The sequence below is a fragment of the Ailuropoda melanoleuca genome, chromosome 1 (genome assembly GCF_002007445.2).
Source record: "Ailuropoda melanoleuca isolate Jingjing chromosome 1, ASM200744v2, whole genome shotgun sequence".
Taxonomy (NCBI): domain Eukaryota; kingdom Metazoa; phylum Chordata; class Mammalia; order Carnivora; family Ursidae; genus Ailuropoda; species Ailuropoda melanoleuca.
The window spans coordinates 72041591-72060990 of record NC_048218.1 but is presented as its reverse complement, the minus strand read 5'-3'; the positions used below and the strand labels follow the sequence as shown (position 1 = coordinate 72060990).

At 40.0% G+C, this 19400-nt stretch overlaps 1 protein-coding gene across 3 annotated transcripts; it reads left to right on the top strand.

The window, feature by feature from the left end:
* The first annotated feature begins 78 nt into the window (after positions 1-78).
* Positions 79-18463, top strand: PLAAT1 (phospholipase A and acyltransferase 1). Of its 3 annotated transcripts, none has more exons than XM_019804353.2 (4): positions 79-160; positions 8011-8149; positions 12034-12302; positions 18234-18463. In XM_019804353.2, the coding sequence occupies exons 2-4, from the start codon at positions 8011-8013 to the stop codon at positions 18333-18335; spliced, it is 510 nt and encodes a 169-aa protein (XP_019659912.1). In that variant the 5' UTR covers positions 79-160; the 3' UTR covers positions 18336-18463. The 3 variants fall into 3 exon arrangements, with proteins under 3 accessions (XP_019659912.1, XP_019659911.1, XP_034522025.1); XM_019804352.2 differs by lacking the exon at positions 79-160 and adding an exon at positions 880-1016; XM_034666134.1 differs by lacking the exons at positions 79-160; positions 18234-18463 and adding exons at positions 880-1016; positions 15569-15605.
* The last annotated feature ends 937 nt before the right edge of the window (positions 18464-19400 follow it).

Sequence of the window (19400 nt, the reverse complement as noted above, 5' to 3'; positions counted from 1 at the left end):
GTCAGTTAGGCCCTGCTCTGTCACATGCACCCATGTCATGCTGAATAAGGGACCAGCAGAACCAGACCTTTGGTAGGGGAAGGGCAGAAGAGGTAAGGGGGGAACGGGCTGCTGGAGAGCGGCTCGTCTTTAAGGAAGGCCCCACCCCATCAGGAACCAGGTAAACTTGCACTGGGAGAAACTAGTATTTGGCTGTGGAGGGGGTTGGCACGCCCTTTCCCTCTCCTTTCTCTCCTCTTCCCATTCTGAAGTTGATCCTAGGGTAGAGGGTGGTGATTGGAAGGGGTCCAAAGGAAGCAGGGGTCCATGTGTGTCCTCCTCCCAGCCCTTGGGCTCTGCATCAGGCTCACAAGCCCTCATCCTGTACGGGCGTGTGTGGTGGGAAGCAGAGAGGTTTTCTAAGGCCACTCCCTCCTTCCACCGTTGCTGAGTTAAAGACCTAAATGCTTTCCTGGGCCACCGGGACGCAGGGTACTTTCCTGGGTAAAGGAATTTGTGTAACGCTAGAAGGGTGTATACTGCTAGCGGTGCAGTGTGCTTTTATGAGGAGTGTACACGAACATTTCCAGTCTCGACAAGACGTGTTAACTTCGTAATTGCAGCGTCTAGCACAATCCTTGATACCACAGAAGTTTGATGCAACAGTGTCCCAGTGGCTAGGGGCGGGGGTGGGGGGGCCATCATTGGTCAGGTTCCGCGCTGGGGCTGCGCTTTGACCACTGTGTGTATGCGTGTGTGTGCGCGCGTGCGTGTGTGTGTGTGCGCGCGCACAGATCAGGTCCCTTGTCCGGGCTCCTCCGAGCGAGGGGTGTGGCCCCCGGCGGTGGCGCGGGCCAGTGCGGGAGCCGGGAGCGTGCGCGGCGGGGGCGGGGNGCTGCAGCGTCTTGACCTCTCCCGAGAGCGGATGGAGTGGGTCGGTGGCCGCTAGCCAGAGGGACAGCAGCTGCGAGGCCGGGGCGACCCCAGGACCCCGGCAGCTGCCACCGGTGGGAAAGACGATCCCGGGCTTGAGCGAGGTGTGCTGGGGACGGCGGGGAGGACCTCTAGGCTCCCAGACAACCTTGTTTGCACCACCTGTCAGATGTGAAAAAATCTCGAAGGACCAGTAGGGCGCATCCATACCCTTCTTTGTTACAAGTGGAGGCACTGAGTCCATGGGGAGAGACTCAGTCCCCAAGTCACACAGCTATTAAGTAGCAGAACCAGGACTAGAAAACTGGTCTTGCTCAAGGGTTTTTTTTTTTTTTTTTGAACCTATCGTCCTCACTGAATGAATACGGATAATAATACAAGTAATTAGTATTATAAAATATTAGATTTGGGGGATGGTGATATTACTTTGACATTCAGGACTATTAATATGATTTATGTGCTGGAAAAACCCAGCCGCTCTGTCCTCCCTGGGCTTGGGCGTCTCATTCCCTCATTCATTAAATATTTGCTCAGCAGTTGCCAGGCACTCTGCTAGAAACTGAAGGTGTAGAGACAAACAAGAACCAGCCCTCCATACAGAACAGAAGAGATTATTCCCCGGACACCAGTAACTGACGCAGGTGTGGGAAACGCAATAGGCGTTAGATAACGCACCGTGGAAACTCCCAAGGAGATGTCATTTTTGGCTGACTGCAAGAAGACCTTGGGGGAGGAGGTGTCCTCTGACCTGGAATCTCTAAGAGTGGGACTTTGGGGGGGCATTTGGAAAGGGGCAGCGCATTCCAGGTAGAAGGTTCAGTGTTAGCAACAAAATTCCAGGTGAGTGTGAGGAATAATGAATAGTGTGGTTTTTCTAGAATGGAGGAATGAACGTAGGTGGGCAAGATGGGAAGTCAGTAGTGGGGAGCCTTGGACAGATTCCAAGCAGTGGCCGAGTGAGGGTGGCTCATCTGGAGGGGAGGGGGTTTCACCTGGCGGGGAGGATGGTTCATCTGGTAGGGAGGATGGTTTATTTCCTCAGCTGTACAATGAGGATGTGCGACCAAAGAGCCTTGCAACTCTGAGGGTCTGTGAAGCAGCCATTCTGGGAGTGTGGGGCTTCATGGAGCCATCTCAGTGTAGTAGGACCACGGATGAAAAAATGCAGCTGAAGTGGGAAAAGGTCCCAATCGAATTGGGAGACGTTGGCCTAGGGATGGTGTGTGGTAGTGTTTCAGACTTCCAACAGCATTGCATTCTTGGGAGTAGTTTGTGGAAAAAGTGCGCTTAGTATTCCTGTAACACAGGTGGCCTCATGGACGTGAGCAGCAGGTAATCAGCCTATCCCTACCTGTGCAGGGGCAGTTCCATCTTTAAATGCATTCGGAGGAGGAGCTATAAACAAGGTAGCCTGTTTTGGCAGTTGAAACAAGAAATTTCTTGTACAGAGATTACAGATTTACCTTCATGCCACTCTTTATTATGAACTAGACAATTATGTGCAGATGAACTGTTAAAACAATGTATTTTTGGGGCGCCTGGGTAGCGCAGTCATTAAGCGTCTGCCTTCGGCTCAGGGCGTGATCCCGGTGTTCTGGGATCGAGTCCCACATCGGGCTCCTCCGCTGGGAGTCTGCTTTCTTCCTCTCCCACTCCCCTGCTGTGTTCCCTCTCTCGCTGGCTGTCTCTGTCACATAAATAAATAAAATCTTTAAAAAAAAAAAACCACAATGTATTTTTTATCTTAAAGGTGGCACACACAGACTGTAATAGAGGCCTTTACAAATGTATCTTTCATTGGTTCTGTGTCAACTCATGTTTATGAAACACGCCATTTTCTTGTGCCCAAATGAAATGGGTAGCTGTGGCCCAAGTACATCAAATTACCCAAGCAGACAGGTGATAGCCATTTGTCTAAGATCTTGAGTCTAGGCGTCTTCTAGATGCTTCTAGCCCCACTTTGACACCTCTTCTGCAGGAGATTAGCATTCCTCAATTCCTATTACTCTCTGGTTCTGCATATACATGTTTAAAAACTTCCTGTGCTGTTACAGGAAATATATATTCCGTGTGCTTTCTCAGCTTCTCCATGTGATGGGGTTTTGAGAAGAGGGAAAATATGAAATGATGTTTAGTAGCAATTCCTTTGGTTAACAGTGTTAGTCAGTGGTATAAAGAAGGAGCGTGCAGGCTGGAATAAGAAGACAGACCTGGAATTGAATTCTATCTCTGCCTCTTACTACTTTTGTGACTTTAGGTCTGACAGGTAACTCATCGGAGCCTCGGGTTCCTCGTCTGTAAAATGGTGACCATAATAATCAGCTCACAGTTGCTCACTGGTCCAACAGTGTGCTAGAAGGGCTGCAGAAATGTCAGCAATGGAGTCAGTACAGTGCGAATGAGGAGAAGCAGTTAGGATCACGAGGCTGACCTGAGTCCAGGTGTGGGTTCTGCCTTTTCCACTGTGTGACTTTGGATAAGTTCCCGAACTGCTTGTGAACGTCATAAGCCTCATCTTTAAAATGAGGGAAATAATCATCTCCACTTTATGGTGTCGGTTTGAGGATTACACCTAGCACTGTTCCTGCGAAATAGGAGAGAACATTAGAGCTGAAAGGGACCTTACAAGTCCTTCTACCCTCATCACTCTTGCCTCCCACCACCACCGTGGAAACGTTATTTTTATCAACCCTGACCGTGTTTAAACATTCCCAGTGACAGACTGCTCTATGCACAAGGTGCTCTATTCCATTGTTGGATCGCTTTCAGTGACGTTTTCCTCATACACAGCTGAAATCTGCTGAAATCAATATAGCTTCCACGTGTTTTTCCTCTTCTAAGTCTTGTATTTAAAAAAGCATTGGTCACTTTTCTTACTAATACTTTTGTTTTTAGGTAATTGTAGATTCATATGCAATTGTAAGAAATAATACAGAGAGATCCTTTATAGCTTTACCCAGTTTCCCCCAGTGGTAACGTTTTACAAACTGTGGTGTGATACCACAGACAGGTTATTGCACTGACATGATTGAGATGCAGAATATTTCCATCATCTCTAGAATCTCTTATGTTGCCTTTTTATAGCTACACCCACTTCTCTCTCACCACTTCCTTAACCCCTGGCAGCTACTATTTTTTCTCTATTTCTATAATTTTCTCATTTCAAGAATGTTCCATAGACAGAATCATACAGTATCTAACTTTTTGGCATTGGCTTTTTGCACTCAGCATAGTTCTCTAGCGATTCATCCAGATTGCTGCCTCCATCAAGAGTTTGCTCCTTTTATTCCTTAGTAGTATTCCATGGTACGGCTGTACCACAATTTATTTACCCATTGAAGTACACCGGGGCTGTTTCCGGTTCTGGGCTGTTATGAATAAGCGGCTCTAAACGCTCATGTACAGGTTTTTGTGTAAATATAAGTCTTCATTGTCTTCAGTCTCTGGGGTAAATGTCTAGGAGCACATCGCAGGATCATATGGTAGTTACAGGTTTTTAAAGAAATTGCCATATTGCTTCAAGAGGACTATGCCAGCAAATGAGTGATAGAGTTAGTGGGCACCCTTGCCAGCATTTCCTGTTGTCAGTATTTTTTATTTTAGTTATTGGGATAAGTGTGTAATGCTATCCCATTGTGGTTTTAATCTGCATTTCCCAAATGCCTCATGATGTTTAACATGGCTTACTTGACACCTGTGTCTCTTCTTTGGTGAAATGTCTTTGTGTCTTTGGGTCATGCTCTAATTGTATTCTTTGCTTCTTTACTCTTGAGGTTTGCGAGTTCTTTGTATGTTCTCAATACTAGTCCTTTCTCAGATGCGTGGTTTGCAAATATTTTCTCCCATTCTGTAGCTTGTCTTTTTGAGCTTTTAACAGGATCTTTTGAAGTGCAAAAGTTTTAAATTTTGAGGACTTTAATTTGTCACTTTTCCCTTGTATGGATACTACTTTTGATATCAAGACAAAGAACTCTCTGTCTACCCTAGATCCTGGTGAGTTTCTTCTATGTGCTTTCCCCTCTGTGTTTTATAGTATTACATTTAATTCCATGATCTGTTTTGAAATATTTTTTGTATAAGATGTGAGACTTAGATGGAGGTTTGTGTTTTGTTTTGGTTTGTTTTTTTGTCTGTTGTTTTTTTGCAATGAATATTCAATTGCTCTCCCACCATTTGTTGAAAATCTTTTGTAAAACAGCATAAGACCTTTGGCAAGTCAAATTACACACCTGTTACTATTTCCCCTATCTTGAAAATGAAGGGCTATGCTAGAACTAGATGGGTGTTATTCAAGCTCCATTCCTAGAATTTCTGGGGCCCCAGAGAATGTCAGTAGCAGCAGCAATGAGGAGCAGATGGGACTCTCATGCTCCTTCCTGACTTCATCCAGGGCAGAGCTACTTTTGTGTTTTTTATTTTTGTGGGTCCATCTGATATTTGATTTAATTCAGGGCTCTGATGCTAAAAACAAGTTTGGAGAACAGTGGATTAGGTAATGTCTGATGTACTTTTCTGCAGTAAATTGCTGTAATTCTAAGCACTTGGTATTGGAACTCACTTTCCCCTTAAATATTAGCCTCCAATCTCCTCCCTTAGTTTCTTGAGCGGTTACTCATATGAAATGTTTTCCTTGTTATTCCACCATCCTTCATTATAAATATGATAGGCTTCATGAAATCAATTAAGTTACATTTCACAAATCAGTTTACAAACTATATGTCAGAATTGAAGATGTGTTAAATGTATTAAAATTGTGCAGTGGAATCATCCGTTTCACAGAATTATTGTGGCTGAAAGGATAAGGAACTAAAGTCACACAAAAGCCAGGAGCCACTTTCTCAACATTTATAAACAGCCACCTCTGTTTTACCAACCACCTACCTAGCTCTGGCCAGTTCACAAAGCCTGGTTACTGCAGCTCACCACTGCTGCCCCAGCATCGGGAACAGTTTTGTACCCATACAACCATGCAACCATATTTTTCATCTTCAATACAATACTCAATAAATTACATGAGATGTTCAACACTTTATTATAAAACAGGCTTCGTGTTAGATGATTTTGCCAACTGTAGGCTAATGGAAGTGTTCTGAGCGTGTATAAGGTAGTCTAGGCTAAGTTATGATGTTCGGTAGGTTAGATGAATAAAATGCACTTTGACCTATGATATTTTCAACTAACAATGGATTTATTGGGATGTAACCCCAATGTAAGTGATCTGTATGAAGGTTTCAATGGGCATTTTCCAAAAGTTGGCATTAGCTACTGTATATTTTTTCTATAAAATGAAATAACATCATAATAAGCTCAAATAGTTGTTTAAGAAGTTAAATAGGGTTAATTGAGATAGTGCATTTGAAAAAAAAAATGTTACATTACAAAGTGCTCTCTGTTCACAGGGTGATTATTATTGTAAGTTTGGCTAGGTCCCTGAATTCTAGTGGGCAGCTGTGTGTGCTTGCTGAGTCCTATTCATGGGAAATGTGTTTGTTTATTTCATAGTATATTATCTATTTTTCCTTTTAGTGCCCATGTGGCCAAATTCTGTACTCCATCTTAATAAGACTCAAACATATTTGACAGAGTGGTTAGACTTAATGGTTTGCATAAAGTTGTTTTAATAGTTATTTTTCAACAGATGGACAGCTTACATTTGGCTGCATTTCTGTGACAGTGTGATGATTGAAGTTTTCAACAGATGGCACACAAATACTTGGGAAAACACCCTCCCAATATTAAGTGTTGTAAAAAAAAGACTTTTAGAGGTCCAGAAAAATGATAGTCTGTATTCCCAAGTCCTTGGCCTATGCTATTATGATATAATTTAGATGGTTTGGAAATTTCCCTTTCTGGCACTCAGAATTATTTTGTAAATGAGCATACATATCTATATTAGAGTGAGAGATGATGAGAAACTCTGCTGTCACGTAGAGACTCAACATGGGTATAGCACTAAAATCTCCTTTTGAGTATTGATGAGTGTCTCTAACTTCTGCCTGCTGAGTCATTCTACTTCCGTGCCATACGTACATAGAAAATGTAACCTTCCATAAAAATCAACCCTCAAGAGATTTATGTGTTCTTTCTGAAAAGTATTGACTTAAAAGAAAAAAACAAAAAACCAAAAAAATTTTCACCAAACTTAGAATTTTCAGATATATTCATCGACATGGTGAACTCCCCAACGTTCCAAGTTGTCTCACTTCTACAGTGGCTGCCTTACACTGTTTCTGGAATCAGTAAGTAAGGAATCAGACAGTGAGTAAAGCAGTGGAAGAGTGGTGGAAACCTGTGGGGATGTTTGTGGCTGTCACATGACAAAGAGCATATACTGATGTTTAGTGGGTAGAGACTGAAGTGTCTGCTCCTACGCAGTACAGTTTGGCACAAGGAAGAAATGTCCTGTTTCTTACGGTATGACTGACTACCCGGCTGGCCACTCATCCGAGCCTGGAACTTATCTCTGGCTAAGTTAAATGATAGAGTAAGTTTTGCAGTGTAAGGTACTTTTTGCACAGAATGTCAGTATCCACCCACGCCCTGTACTTTGATTTTACTGTGCTGATATATGGAAGGCTGGAAGACTTCTCATCTTCTGCTTCTGAATCCTGACTTTTTCATGCTAAGTAAGCGTAAGCGTATTATATCTTTTGGTACAGTTGTGGACTGAGTATTTACATAAAATGGATATTATTATAATTTACTTCCCCCTTTCTATTCCAAATGGGGCACCATATGAATACTTTTGAAATTTCGTATATAGGTAAATTATATTATCTATGAATTTCTGGATTTAAAGAGAGAACTATAAAATGCTTATTATTGTGAAGGAGCTCTGCGGTTGATCAGGATGAGAAGTATTGCTATAGAAAATTAAGCAATTAGCAGATAAAACTCTTTCTCACGTCTTTTTCACTTGTGCACGCATAATTCAGGGTTGGAATCATTCAAAGAAAAGGACAGTAGTGTGAGCTTAAGTCTTTAATAAGGAATGCAATACCCATAATTTCTGTATCCCTATACTCCAGTGGAAGTCTTAAACTGATTTTCTTTTGGCAAGTCATGTCAGCTAGATCTTCTTTGTGTCTGTCATTGCAGATGGCGTTTAATGATTGCTTTAGTTTGAGCTATCCTGGTAACCCCCAGCCAGGGGACTTGATTGAAGTATTTCGTTCTGGCTATCAGCACTGGGCACTGTACTTGGGTGATGGCTATGTTATCAACATAGCACCTCTAGGTAAGGCTTGTTTCCAGCAACTCCTGAGAGCTTTTGAGTTTTCTTGTTATAAGAAGGAATCATGAATGAAATCATGAAATAAAACAAAATAGAAATATATATAGAAAGTAGATAAATCTGTCCGAAACAGGTTTAGGGAAGGACATATTAAGACCAAAGTGGCATTGGATCAATCACAAAGACCAATAAACGTTAAGATTTAAAACCTCTGGATTAAAAAAAAAAAAACAAACCACAATTAAAAAGTAAATAATCCACTGGGGAAAATATTTGTCACAAACATGATAAGAGTCATTGTCTTTATATAGCACACAAATTATTTCAGTCTGTTCAACATTTATTTATAGATTACCCAGGATATGCCAAATGCTATTCTAGATGCTGGGGATACATACAACACCAAATCCCAACAAACAAATGGGTAAAGAACTATGAATAGTTTGTAGAAGAGGAAAAGCAGAAGCCCAATACCTATCTTTAAAGGTAGTAATCTAGGAATTGTATAATAAAATAACAGATTTTATGACTATCACATTAGCAAAGGTTTAAAAATGATAGCAGACAGTGTGGATAAGGCTATAATGAAATCAAAACAAGGATCTTGTTGAAAGAAATGGAAGTTGCTAACATCATTCCTGAAAACAATTTAACAATATGTATTAAAAGTCTTAAAAGAGGTCATGTACCCTGACCCTGTAATTGTACTTCTACGAATTTATTCTTCAGAAATATTTATAGAAATGTAGAATAACGTTTTTTATAAGAGTGTTTACTTCTATCTCATTTATAACAGTTTAAAAATAGACAAGAGCTAAATAACAAATGTTGGTGAGGATGTGGAGAAAAAGGGAAACTTTCTGCACTGTTGGTGGGAATGCAAACTGGTGCAGCCACTGTGGAAAACAGTATGGAAGTTCCTCAAAAAATTAAAAATAGAAATACCTGTGATCCAGTAATTCCATTACTGGATATTTACCTAAAGAAAATGAAAACACTAATTCGAAAGGGTGTATGTACCCCTATGTTTATTGCAGCATTATTTACAATGGCCAACATATGGAAGCAACCTAGGTGTCCATCCACACTTGAATGGATAAAGAAGATATGGTATATACACAATGGAATATTATTCAACCATTAAAAAGAATGAGTTTTTGCCATTTGGAACAACACGGATGGACCTAGATGGTATTGTGCTAAGTGAAATAAGTCAGACAGAGACAGATAGCATATGATTTCACTTACACGTGGAATCTAAACAAAACGAAACAAAAAACCCCCACAAAAATAAGTGAAGAAACAAACAAGTCAGAAACAGACTCATAAGTACAGAGAGCCAATGGGTGATTGCCAGAAGGGAGGGATAGGGGGATGGGTGAAATATGTGGAGGGGATTAAAGGTACAAAAAAGAAATCGACAGTGCCTCAAAGTTCAATAGGGGGCTAGTTAAATGAATTACAACTTTGCCACAGAATATTAGACTATTCTGTGTTTGACAGAATTCTTTAGTTGCAAGTAACAGAAAACAAATACAAATTAGCTTAAGCAAAAAAGGCAAATTCACTGCTTCACTGGGGGAAACTATAAAAAGGGTAAAGATGGTACGGGCCTCAGGGATGCTTGGATGTAGGGGTTTGAACATGATTATCAAGCCTCACATCTGCATTTTCTTTCTATATGTTGTCTTAATCTCTGACTATGTCTCTCTAGGAAACTGAACTGATAACCGTGACCATCCTTAGGCTCTCATTCTTATAGTCCTCTGACCCAACAGGAGAGAGCTAATCCCTGCCCGTTCCAGTTAGAAATAGCGTGGAGAACAATCCTAATTGGTCTAGTGTGGATCCCATGCCCATCACTGGACCATCTCTGTGCCCAGGAGAATGAGATATTATAATTGACCCACACAAAATCTTTTCCAGAAAGAAAGAAGCAGTTGTGGGATGGGGTGCTAGATAGGCCAAAACAACAGCCATTAAAAAAATCATATTTCTGGCCATGTTTAATTGCGTGAGAGATAATCTTGCATTATATTTATTTGAACATTCCAGATTAAAAATGCAGTATGTAATATGATACCTAGTTTGCAAAGAAATAATATATACACATGTGAATGCACACATACACACTCATCTGTATACATATGTTAATAACAGACATAATAGAAGTACATCAAAATAATAACAGTTATTTCTGGGTGGGTAGATAATGGGAGATTTATATCTACATATTTATGTAGTTTTTTCCTGCATTTCCTAAATGTTTAGAAATAAGCACAGATTTATTTTTTAAGAAAAAAAGATGTATGCAATCAAGTAGACTGGAACATTTTTACCTTCAAGATACCTTTAGAAAGAAGTGCTAGTAATCCTAATCTTAGAATCTTGGAAATGTCTGAAGTGGTTTTTGCAACATTTTGAGATATTTGCCTCCTGTTCTAGAGTATTGGAAATAGAAATGGCAAATAAGGTGACATTTATGATACAGAGCCATTAGTTTCTGGGGAGTCTAGTGATTAATATTAAGCAATGCTACATTATTTCTACAGTTTTCACGTCTGGAAAATAATAAAGAGATTTTTTTCCTGTTCTTTCCTTATTTTCATGCATTAAGCTCCATGTTAACGTGGTTCTAGCGTGGAGCTTTGATCCCGTAGACTGAAATCCAATTCCTGGTTCTGTTGTTAACTACTCACATAGTATTGTGCAAGCCAGTTTACCTCTCCAAGCTTCAATATCCTCATCTGTAAATTGATTGCATCAGACTAGTTTTTAAAAATTTAAGTAATTTTAACTAGGAGGTACGTGCTTTAAGAACTTGTATAATAGTTTTCAATGTGTACGATATTAACTGGAAGTGCTGCTTGAATGAAAAAGCGCTTGGAAGGTAGGAAAAAAGAGGAGTAGAAAAAGGAAGAGTGTCTAAACACTAGTTATAGGGAGACTTTCCCTCTCCTGATTTACTTGAAGAAATAGCCAAGCATAGCAGTCTCAGGCAGATGGAGAGGGACCAGGGCCTGGCGTTAGAGCTGAACACTGAACCATCATCTGTCCAGGCTCAGATACTGACAGTGGCAGGCCAGGAGACAATGGCCCCTGGCAGTCTAGGCAGATACTTGCCAATTAGGGCAGCTAAAACAGAGTGGCAGGGGGTGGGGCATGTACTAGGTGGGTGGGTATGGCATAGCCTGGGCCACATCTAGTGGACAGCAACTACTAGGTTAAGTTCAGTTTCAGGACTTAGTATCTTGGTTAAAAGGAACAGGCAAGACAAAAGCAGTGCCCCAGTTGACCCTAGCTGACCCCTTAGAGGACTGAGGTACCATGCAGGTTTCAAACTGGACCCAAGTCGAAGCCAAGTTGAAAGGACAAGTGTAAAAAGCAGAGGAAGGGGTGAGGAGCACAGCTTCGACACTAGGACGAGCTTACTAATCAGAAGTCACAGCTGCTGAGGTCCAGAGATATTAGTTTGGAAGGGTTCAGATGCTGAGAAAGGGTATTTTTATAGAAAAGTGGACAGCGATCTTAGGTGTACGATGCTAGGAACATATACCAAGATCTCTAACAATAATGCCAACTGATAGAGATCTTCCTCAAGAATGGGTAGTTTTCTCACCCAATTTGCTCTATGGGCAGATACAAATTTTCAAGGGGTTTTCTTAGGTTCTCACTCATTGTATTTAGTTATACCTGATAAACTACAGAATGAGTTGTTCAGTCTGGCAAGATTACGTAGCCTCTGGTTTGGGGCTAAGTTAGGAACAGAGCTTCCTTCAATGGCTTCAATGACTCCATCACTTGAAAGGTGTGGCATTGTAACTATATGGCATTGGGGTTCACTGGGTTGTGTCACTTGATCTTGCTAACCAGAATTCTCCTTATAGAGGATGGCATTTCTGCACCATTTACAAGCGCCAAGTCTGTCTTCAGCAGGAAGGCCCTGGTGAGGTTGCAGCTGCTGAGGGATGTCGTGGGAAATGACACATACAGAATAAACAATAAATATGATGGGACATACTCCCCTCTCCCCGTGGAAGAAGTCATTCAACGGTCAGAGATGGTTATTGGACAGGAGGTGGAATATGACATACTTGTCAACAACTGTGAGCATTTTGTGACTTTGCTTCGTTATGGAGAAGGAGTTTCAGAGCAGGTGAGTTTTCTTTAGAAGATATGTAAGAGCTTCTTACGTTGGAAAAATAATAACTACAGACTGTAAGATTCCCAGGCTACGAACAAAATGAAAAGGACAAGAAAATATGAGAACTCCAAGGGATAAAGGAAGGAATCAATTTGTCCAAGGTCATGTAACAAGTTAATGGCCAAGTTAAAGCTAGAACGTGGACATCGTGAATTTGGGGCTGGAAGGGACTTGAAGCAGAATCAAGACCATAGCTTTTCTGTCAGTCCTACTGCCCTCTGTCCTTCAGGGTTTTGTTTTGTTTTGTTTTCTTATTTCCATGCCATACAGCAGTCTCAGATCGTAACCTCACACACGGAAAGGAACATTCTGAAAAGAATGTTGAGATTTTTAAGTGGGAATTCATTCACCAAAAACATAGATGGTAACTCTGGGATTCTTTTCCATTAGCTGAGAGAGGCCAACTAATGACAGACATATTTCGGTGGGTTTGAAAATGATTTCTGTCCCTTGCAATGCTAGTTTCAAAGGAATTTTGTGCTTTTAAGCAGATCCTTTGATTCATTGAGCTTTTAGATGATTTAAAAAAAATGAATCCATTATTTTTAAAATAGTGTGCAATGTTGTCATTTTTCACACTATTTTGTAGCATAGGAGATTCCTAACTAAAAGCATGCTTGATTCATTTGCCTTCTTTCTACCTATCATACCACCAATCCAATTCCAACATTGATGTTTTAACCTAAAGATTTATCAAAGTGATATAAGAGAATGAATAAAGACTCCCACTATCTTGAAATGGTTTTTAATCCATTATATAAATGTCTATTCTAAGGAATGAGTTTACAGTTCTTATGGAAGCTTGGGAAGATAGGAGAGGGAGCATAATGAAAGGATATATTCGTTTTCATTAGGAAATAATGTAATTGGAAATTCATTTTTATTAGGAAATACATTAACATAATGAATGTTCTATTCACATGTAACAATAAATTCTTCTGAACCAGAACACAGGATATCCACACAAATTCCTGCTCACCTTTGCATTGAAAACTAGTGGTATAGCTTGGAAATGGAGTCCATCCCTCTCCTTTGTAAATGGTAAAGTTGTCCACTGTGTTCAACGAGCAATTTTTTTTTTAATGTGGCTTAAAAAAAAAAGGATTAGAACCATTTTTTTTCTTTGACTTTAATTTATAATCCCTTATCTTTCCACCTTTCATACCCAAAATCAAGACCCATGAAAAATTAATCATTCCTCAACACCTAGAGCTGTTCTTTAGCAGGTTCTGTTGAAGACAGTGCAATGACAGCCTTAAGAAGCCATCTAAACTTTGGAATTCTGCTGACCAGAGCTAGAACCTCCTTGTCCCCAGGTGGTAGCTGGGTGGCTTCGGGAACATTGCTTATCAGTTTCCTAATCTATAAACTGAGGTTGTTTCGAGGATTATAGGAGATATTTGAAGTCTTTTAGTACACTGTATTACATATTATCCATCCCCAAACCAACAAAACTTAGATGAATATTATTTTTAATTACAATATTTTAAGAATTTTATACATCTTTTTTGGTATTCTTCAATAAAATGTTGATCTGATAGAAACTATAACACTTGTATTTTTTCATTACTATCCATAATTAATAGTATTATTTTGATAATAGCTAATATTGGATTCATTTTTGGGTCTCCTCAGGGCTTTGGGGTCTTGAGCATAGAGCAGTTTTTTTTAGGGAGGGAGAATGGCTATTCATTTCTCCCAATTTAAAAAACTGCAAATAGGGGCGCCTGGGTGGCGCAGTCGTTAAGCATCTGCCTTCGGCTCAGGGCGTGATCAGCGTTCTGGGATTGAGCCCCACATCAGGCTCCTCCACTAGGAGCCTGCTTCTTTCCTCTCCCACTCCCCCTGCTTGTGTTCCCTCTCTCGCTGGCTGTCTCTGTTAAATAAATAAAATCTTTTTAAAAAAAAAGCACTGCAAATACATTTAAGAAGATTAGAAGAGTGGAAGGATTGTGGCCCCATCTTTTTCTTCTTTGTGCTTTTCTGTATTTAAAAAAAATTAATAGACTTTATTTTTAGAGCAGTATATAGTTCACAGCAAAATTGAACTGGAAGTTTAGAGAGTTCCCTCATACCCCTCCCCATCAGCTATGTATACAGCCTCCCCCACCAGCAACATTCCACATCAGTGTGGTGTACTTGTTACAAAAGATGAACCAACACGGACACATTACCCACCAGAGTCTATAGTGAAGGAAGCCAGAATATGTCACCCCAAAATATGTGGCATAAGGATTATTTTGAGCTGAAGGCAGTTGAGAAGCAGACCCTAAAAGTGGGACATACATTTTCAAAGGTGTCCTTCTTCCCCTCTCTGGCAGGAAGGACAAAAGTTAATCATCCAGGACAAACAGTGGTTGTCATTAAGACTCTTATGATCCTGGAGAGGACACCAGAGGAATCTAAATGACAACCGTAACTAACTAGCCTTTGTCATTAGTTTCCCATATATTTACCTTCCCATGGTCTGCTGCCCTGGGAAACCTAAAGCTGCTTTCTTTTGTCCTGTCATTACTTTACAAATTTATTGTTCTTTTTTGAAGATGCTATATAAGCCTGAATTCTAATCCACCTCTTTGAGTTTCTCTTCCCTTTCTTCCATGTATATATGAGATGAACATGTTGCTAAATTTGTTGTTTTTTTCTTTTGTAAATTTGTCTTTTACTAGCGAGCCTCAGCTAAGAAACTAAATTTTGTCTCTCCTAAAATAGTTTACATTAGGGTTCACTCTTAGTATAGTACATTCTATAAATTTTGACAAATGTATAGTGACATATATCCATCATTACAGTTTCATACAGAATAATTTCCCTGCCCTAAAATTCCTCTATGTTCTGCTTATCTATTCTTCTTTCCTTCCCTCTAAACCTCTGGCAACCACTGAGCAGTATTCATATTAAGCAATATGCATGTAAAATTCCTCCATGTCTTTTTATGGTTTGGAAGCTCATTTTTCTTTATCACTGAATAACATTCCATTGTCTGGATGTACATTCACCTACTAAAAAAATATCTTGGTTGATTTCAAGTTTTGGTAATTATGAATAAAACTGCTAGTTACATTTGTGTGCAGGTTTTTCTGTGGATATGAATTTTCAGCACCTTTGGGTAAATACCAATGAGCATGTTTACTGGATTGTATGGTAAGAGTATGTTTAGTTTTGTAAGAAACCACCAAAGTGTCTTACAAAGTGGCTGTATCCTTTTGCATTCCCAGCAACAGTGAATGAGAGTTCCTGTTTTTCCATATCTTCTTCAGCATTTGGTGTTGTGAGCATTTTGGGTTTTAGCCATTCTACTAGGTACGTAGTAGTATCTCATTGTCTTAATTTGCAATTCCCTAAATTTATGAAGTTAAGCATTTTTCATATGCTTCTTTGTCATCTGCATATCATATTTGATTATGTGTCTTTTGAGATCATTTATCCATTTTTAAATTGGGTTCCCTGCTCATTTTCTTTTTGTTGAGTCTTAAGAGCTCTTTGCATATTTTGAATAATAGTTCTTTGTTCTTTACCAGATCTGTCTGTTGGAAATTTTTTTTCCCCTTAATCTGTGACTTGTCTTTTAAGAAAATTTTAAATAGACATTGTCCACTGTTACAGTCTTAACAAGGTATTGAAATGTGCCTATCTTTGTTGAAGGTGGCAGGCCTGGCCAAGCTGACCTACGAAACACCCTGACTGTGCTTCAGTGTATCGCACTGTGGCCTTAGAGTCTCAGGGGAAGAGGAATTTTGATAAGCCCTGCAGTCTTCTGTGACCCAGCTACACTATGTCAGGACACAGCACTTCAGATTCAGTTCATGTTTTGCGGGGCATGCATAGATCCTCGGAGTGAGGCCTTTATTATGTCCCACAGTCAGGAAACCCTGTAAAGGATAAAGTGTGAAGAGTCAGTTTAGGTGATTTTACAATCCTAAGTAAGTTGTGGAATAAAAGCGCTTGTTCATAGTAGTTCATTGAGAACACTCTGGGATGTTATACTCTTGTAGGTCAAATCCCATTACACAGAATTCCAAGCGATTGTCTGAAATTACTCCGAATTTTGCCATCTAGACTATAACTTGAAATAAGTGTTTGGGATTTGGGAAACTGCTCACACTGTAGGAAGTAGCTTGCTTGTCATGGTAATCTGGCCTAGGTGCTCTCAGGGGATTTTGGTTTTGAATCACATTGCTCTTCCCAGTCCTCTTTGATCTGTGGGATTTCTCTCCTCCTATGTTTCTAATGGCTGAAGGAGACCCGGTGAGTTAGGTCTGCATTTAGCTGGGACCACCCTACCCACAGGGTCCTTCACTTTCCCAGGCCTATCATTTGACTCCTCTTTCTAAAGACACAGATTGTGCCTTCCTATTTGTTCATTGCCTACTATGTTTCCCCGTATCAGAACTTCTTGGGATCTCAGCATCTGCCTGAAATTATGTGAGGGTTAGGCTTGATTTATAATCCTTAATCCCTGTCTGATTATTGATTTTGCCCCTCTTTGGAATTTTGTCCTATATCTTGTATCTTCCTGTCCCTTTGGCTCCCCATGCACTAAGTGGGTAGCTCTACGCTGCAGCGAATTTGGAGTCTTTACTGGGAAATAATTTAGGCGGTGACTCATTCAGAAGTATGAATAAAACAATCAACCAAACAAACAGAGTTAGAATTGTAAACTAAAATAGGATTTGTCTGTTGTTTGCTGATGCCATTCTCTCTGGCAACTGGGGATGGTGGCAGAGCAGGGAGCTACAATGACAGGCCTTGTCCCTACAGACCACAGGATGGTGTAATGGAATGAATACTCCTGTCATAGTGCTTCCTTCCTGGCCAGGCCCTTATGGTCTGTTTCCAACATGGAAGCTGCAGTTAGGGAGGTAGCACTGTGTTGGGGTGGGTGGCAGGCTATGTAGGGGAGACCTGTGGGTTAGGCAGAAGGCATGCTCAAACGGGAGCTGGGTCAGGATTTCCAGCCTTTGAGTTGGTCCCTAGAGTCATTTGGGAGAAATGTTTTGCTTTATTTGAAAGCCTGATTCTTAAATCCCAGAGAAAAACTGTTGTTTTCAGAATACCTGATGACTCTGAAGCATCTGAATATGACCTTTGGGTCATAAAATTGCACTCAAACTCATGCAGATGGAAGGCAATATTAGCTGAGTGCCATGAAAATCATGAATATTCATTAGATCCCTCATCGTGATGATGATTAATACCCTTAAAGCTATAAATGTCTGAACTCCTTTATGGACAATTGAGCTTGAAAGTGGTTTATTCTAGTTTGTCTACATGAGAAATTAATTTTTGACACAATAGTTAACATCATTATTGACTTCTTTTGAAGTTTGTTTATCAAAATAGAAATTGTATCTACCAAATTATTTTGCTAGTAGATATTCTCAAGTCAGGAAACACACACACACACACACACACACACACACACACAGAGATTTTCACCCTGGTATAGACCCAACAAAACCAGTGTGTGTTTAGGATGTAGGGATTGCTTAGAGCGGAAACACATGGTTCACAACTTAACCTGTATCTAAACATCTTGGCGGAATGTCCTCAGGCAAATCACTTAACTTACCAAGTTTTGCAAAACAGAAGTAATATTACCTCCCAGATGTACTACCATGATTATTTGGAATTGTGCCACAATGAGTTATAAATTGTTGGGGGCTATAAAAATATGAGGAATGTATACTTATGTGTATTTAATATATCTTTGTCATAATTATAAAATTATAAATTTATTCATACACAAATTTTGCATGAAGCTTTAAAATTGATCCTTTGTACATGAAAAGGGTCTTCAGTTTAGGAAACAAGTAAAGTTTGGATGTAGGAGAGAGATACCTTTAGAATAAGATGTGTTTTTTGTTTCTCGTTTCTTTATAGGCCAACCAAGCAATAAGTACCATTGGGTTTGTGGCAGCTGCTGCTGGTGCCTTCTCACTCCTGGGCTTGTTTCCAAAAAGACAAAGAGCAAAATACTATTAACAATTTACTGAAGAGATATTGCAACTGAAGGAATTCGTGAGGAGGGGGAAAAAAAACCTGGGATGAATACTTATTTTCAATGCATCATTATTGTTCCAAATTCCAGTGATGGATGGCAGGCTCTTTAATAAATTGCGTACTGATATTATCTCATCATTGAGCCATGGAAATTTTTCTCCCTACTAGCAGAGATTGGCTGTGGCAGCTTAAACAAGAAGCAGTAGCCTTTGAGCAAGCCAGCAGAGGATCTTAACAAAATCACATCATATTTTATCTTCTCCCATAAATGTTGTTTTCCTTTTTCCTGAGGGTGGCTATTTTGTATTTGCCAGAGGAATGAAGAACCATTTATATGTGATTTTAAAAAAAATGTTAAGAGCCCCAAATTGTTGAGATTGACATCTAACTTCATATTCCTTTTGTGTTAAGAAAAGAAACTGGGAAATTGAGCATTTGGTTAGGCAGTTTGTGGAGCTTTGATTAACAATCCATTTGAGAGTGCACTCCCATCTCCTAGTTCCCGCATACGTGCCGGTGGATTAGATGGGAGACAGCGTTCTTTGCACCAGTGTCTTCCCTGGAAGTGACTTATTTGTCGGGAGTATGTGACAAGCAAGAGTGGGCTGTTACTTCTACAGAGCTACGTTATTCCCTTTGGATTTTGAAGTATTTCAAGGATATGACCCTTTTAACCTTAGCAAGAGTTCATTAAATGCAGGTTTAAAGTGCCATATTTAGAAAACAATATCCCATGTTATTGTTTAAGGCTTTTACTGTAAGTCAAGGGGTGTCCTGATTTTATTCTTGCATTTTATTGATTATGTGTTGGATGAAACAAATTAACTTTTAATACCTTCCCAGTGGAATTCTTGTTGATAGCAGGTGGAGAAAAGTGAATGACAGTCTCTATACCCTAGGATTGTATCAGACATTACAACATTACCCTACAAACCACACTACTAGCCAATGACATCCTTCTTGTGCCATAATTAAAAGCATTGCATTAAATAAAAGAAAAAGTTCAAGTAAGTGGGGGTGGGAGGATATGATCAAGGAACTAGGAAC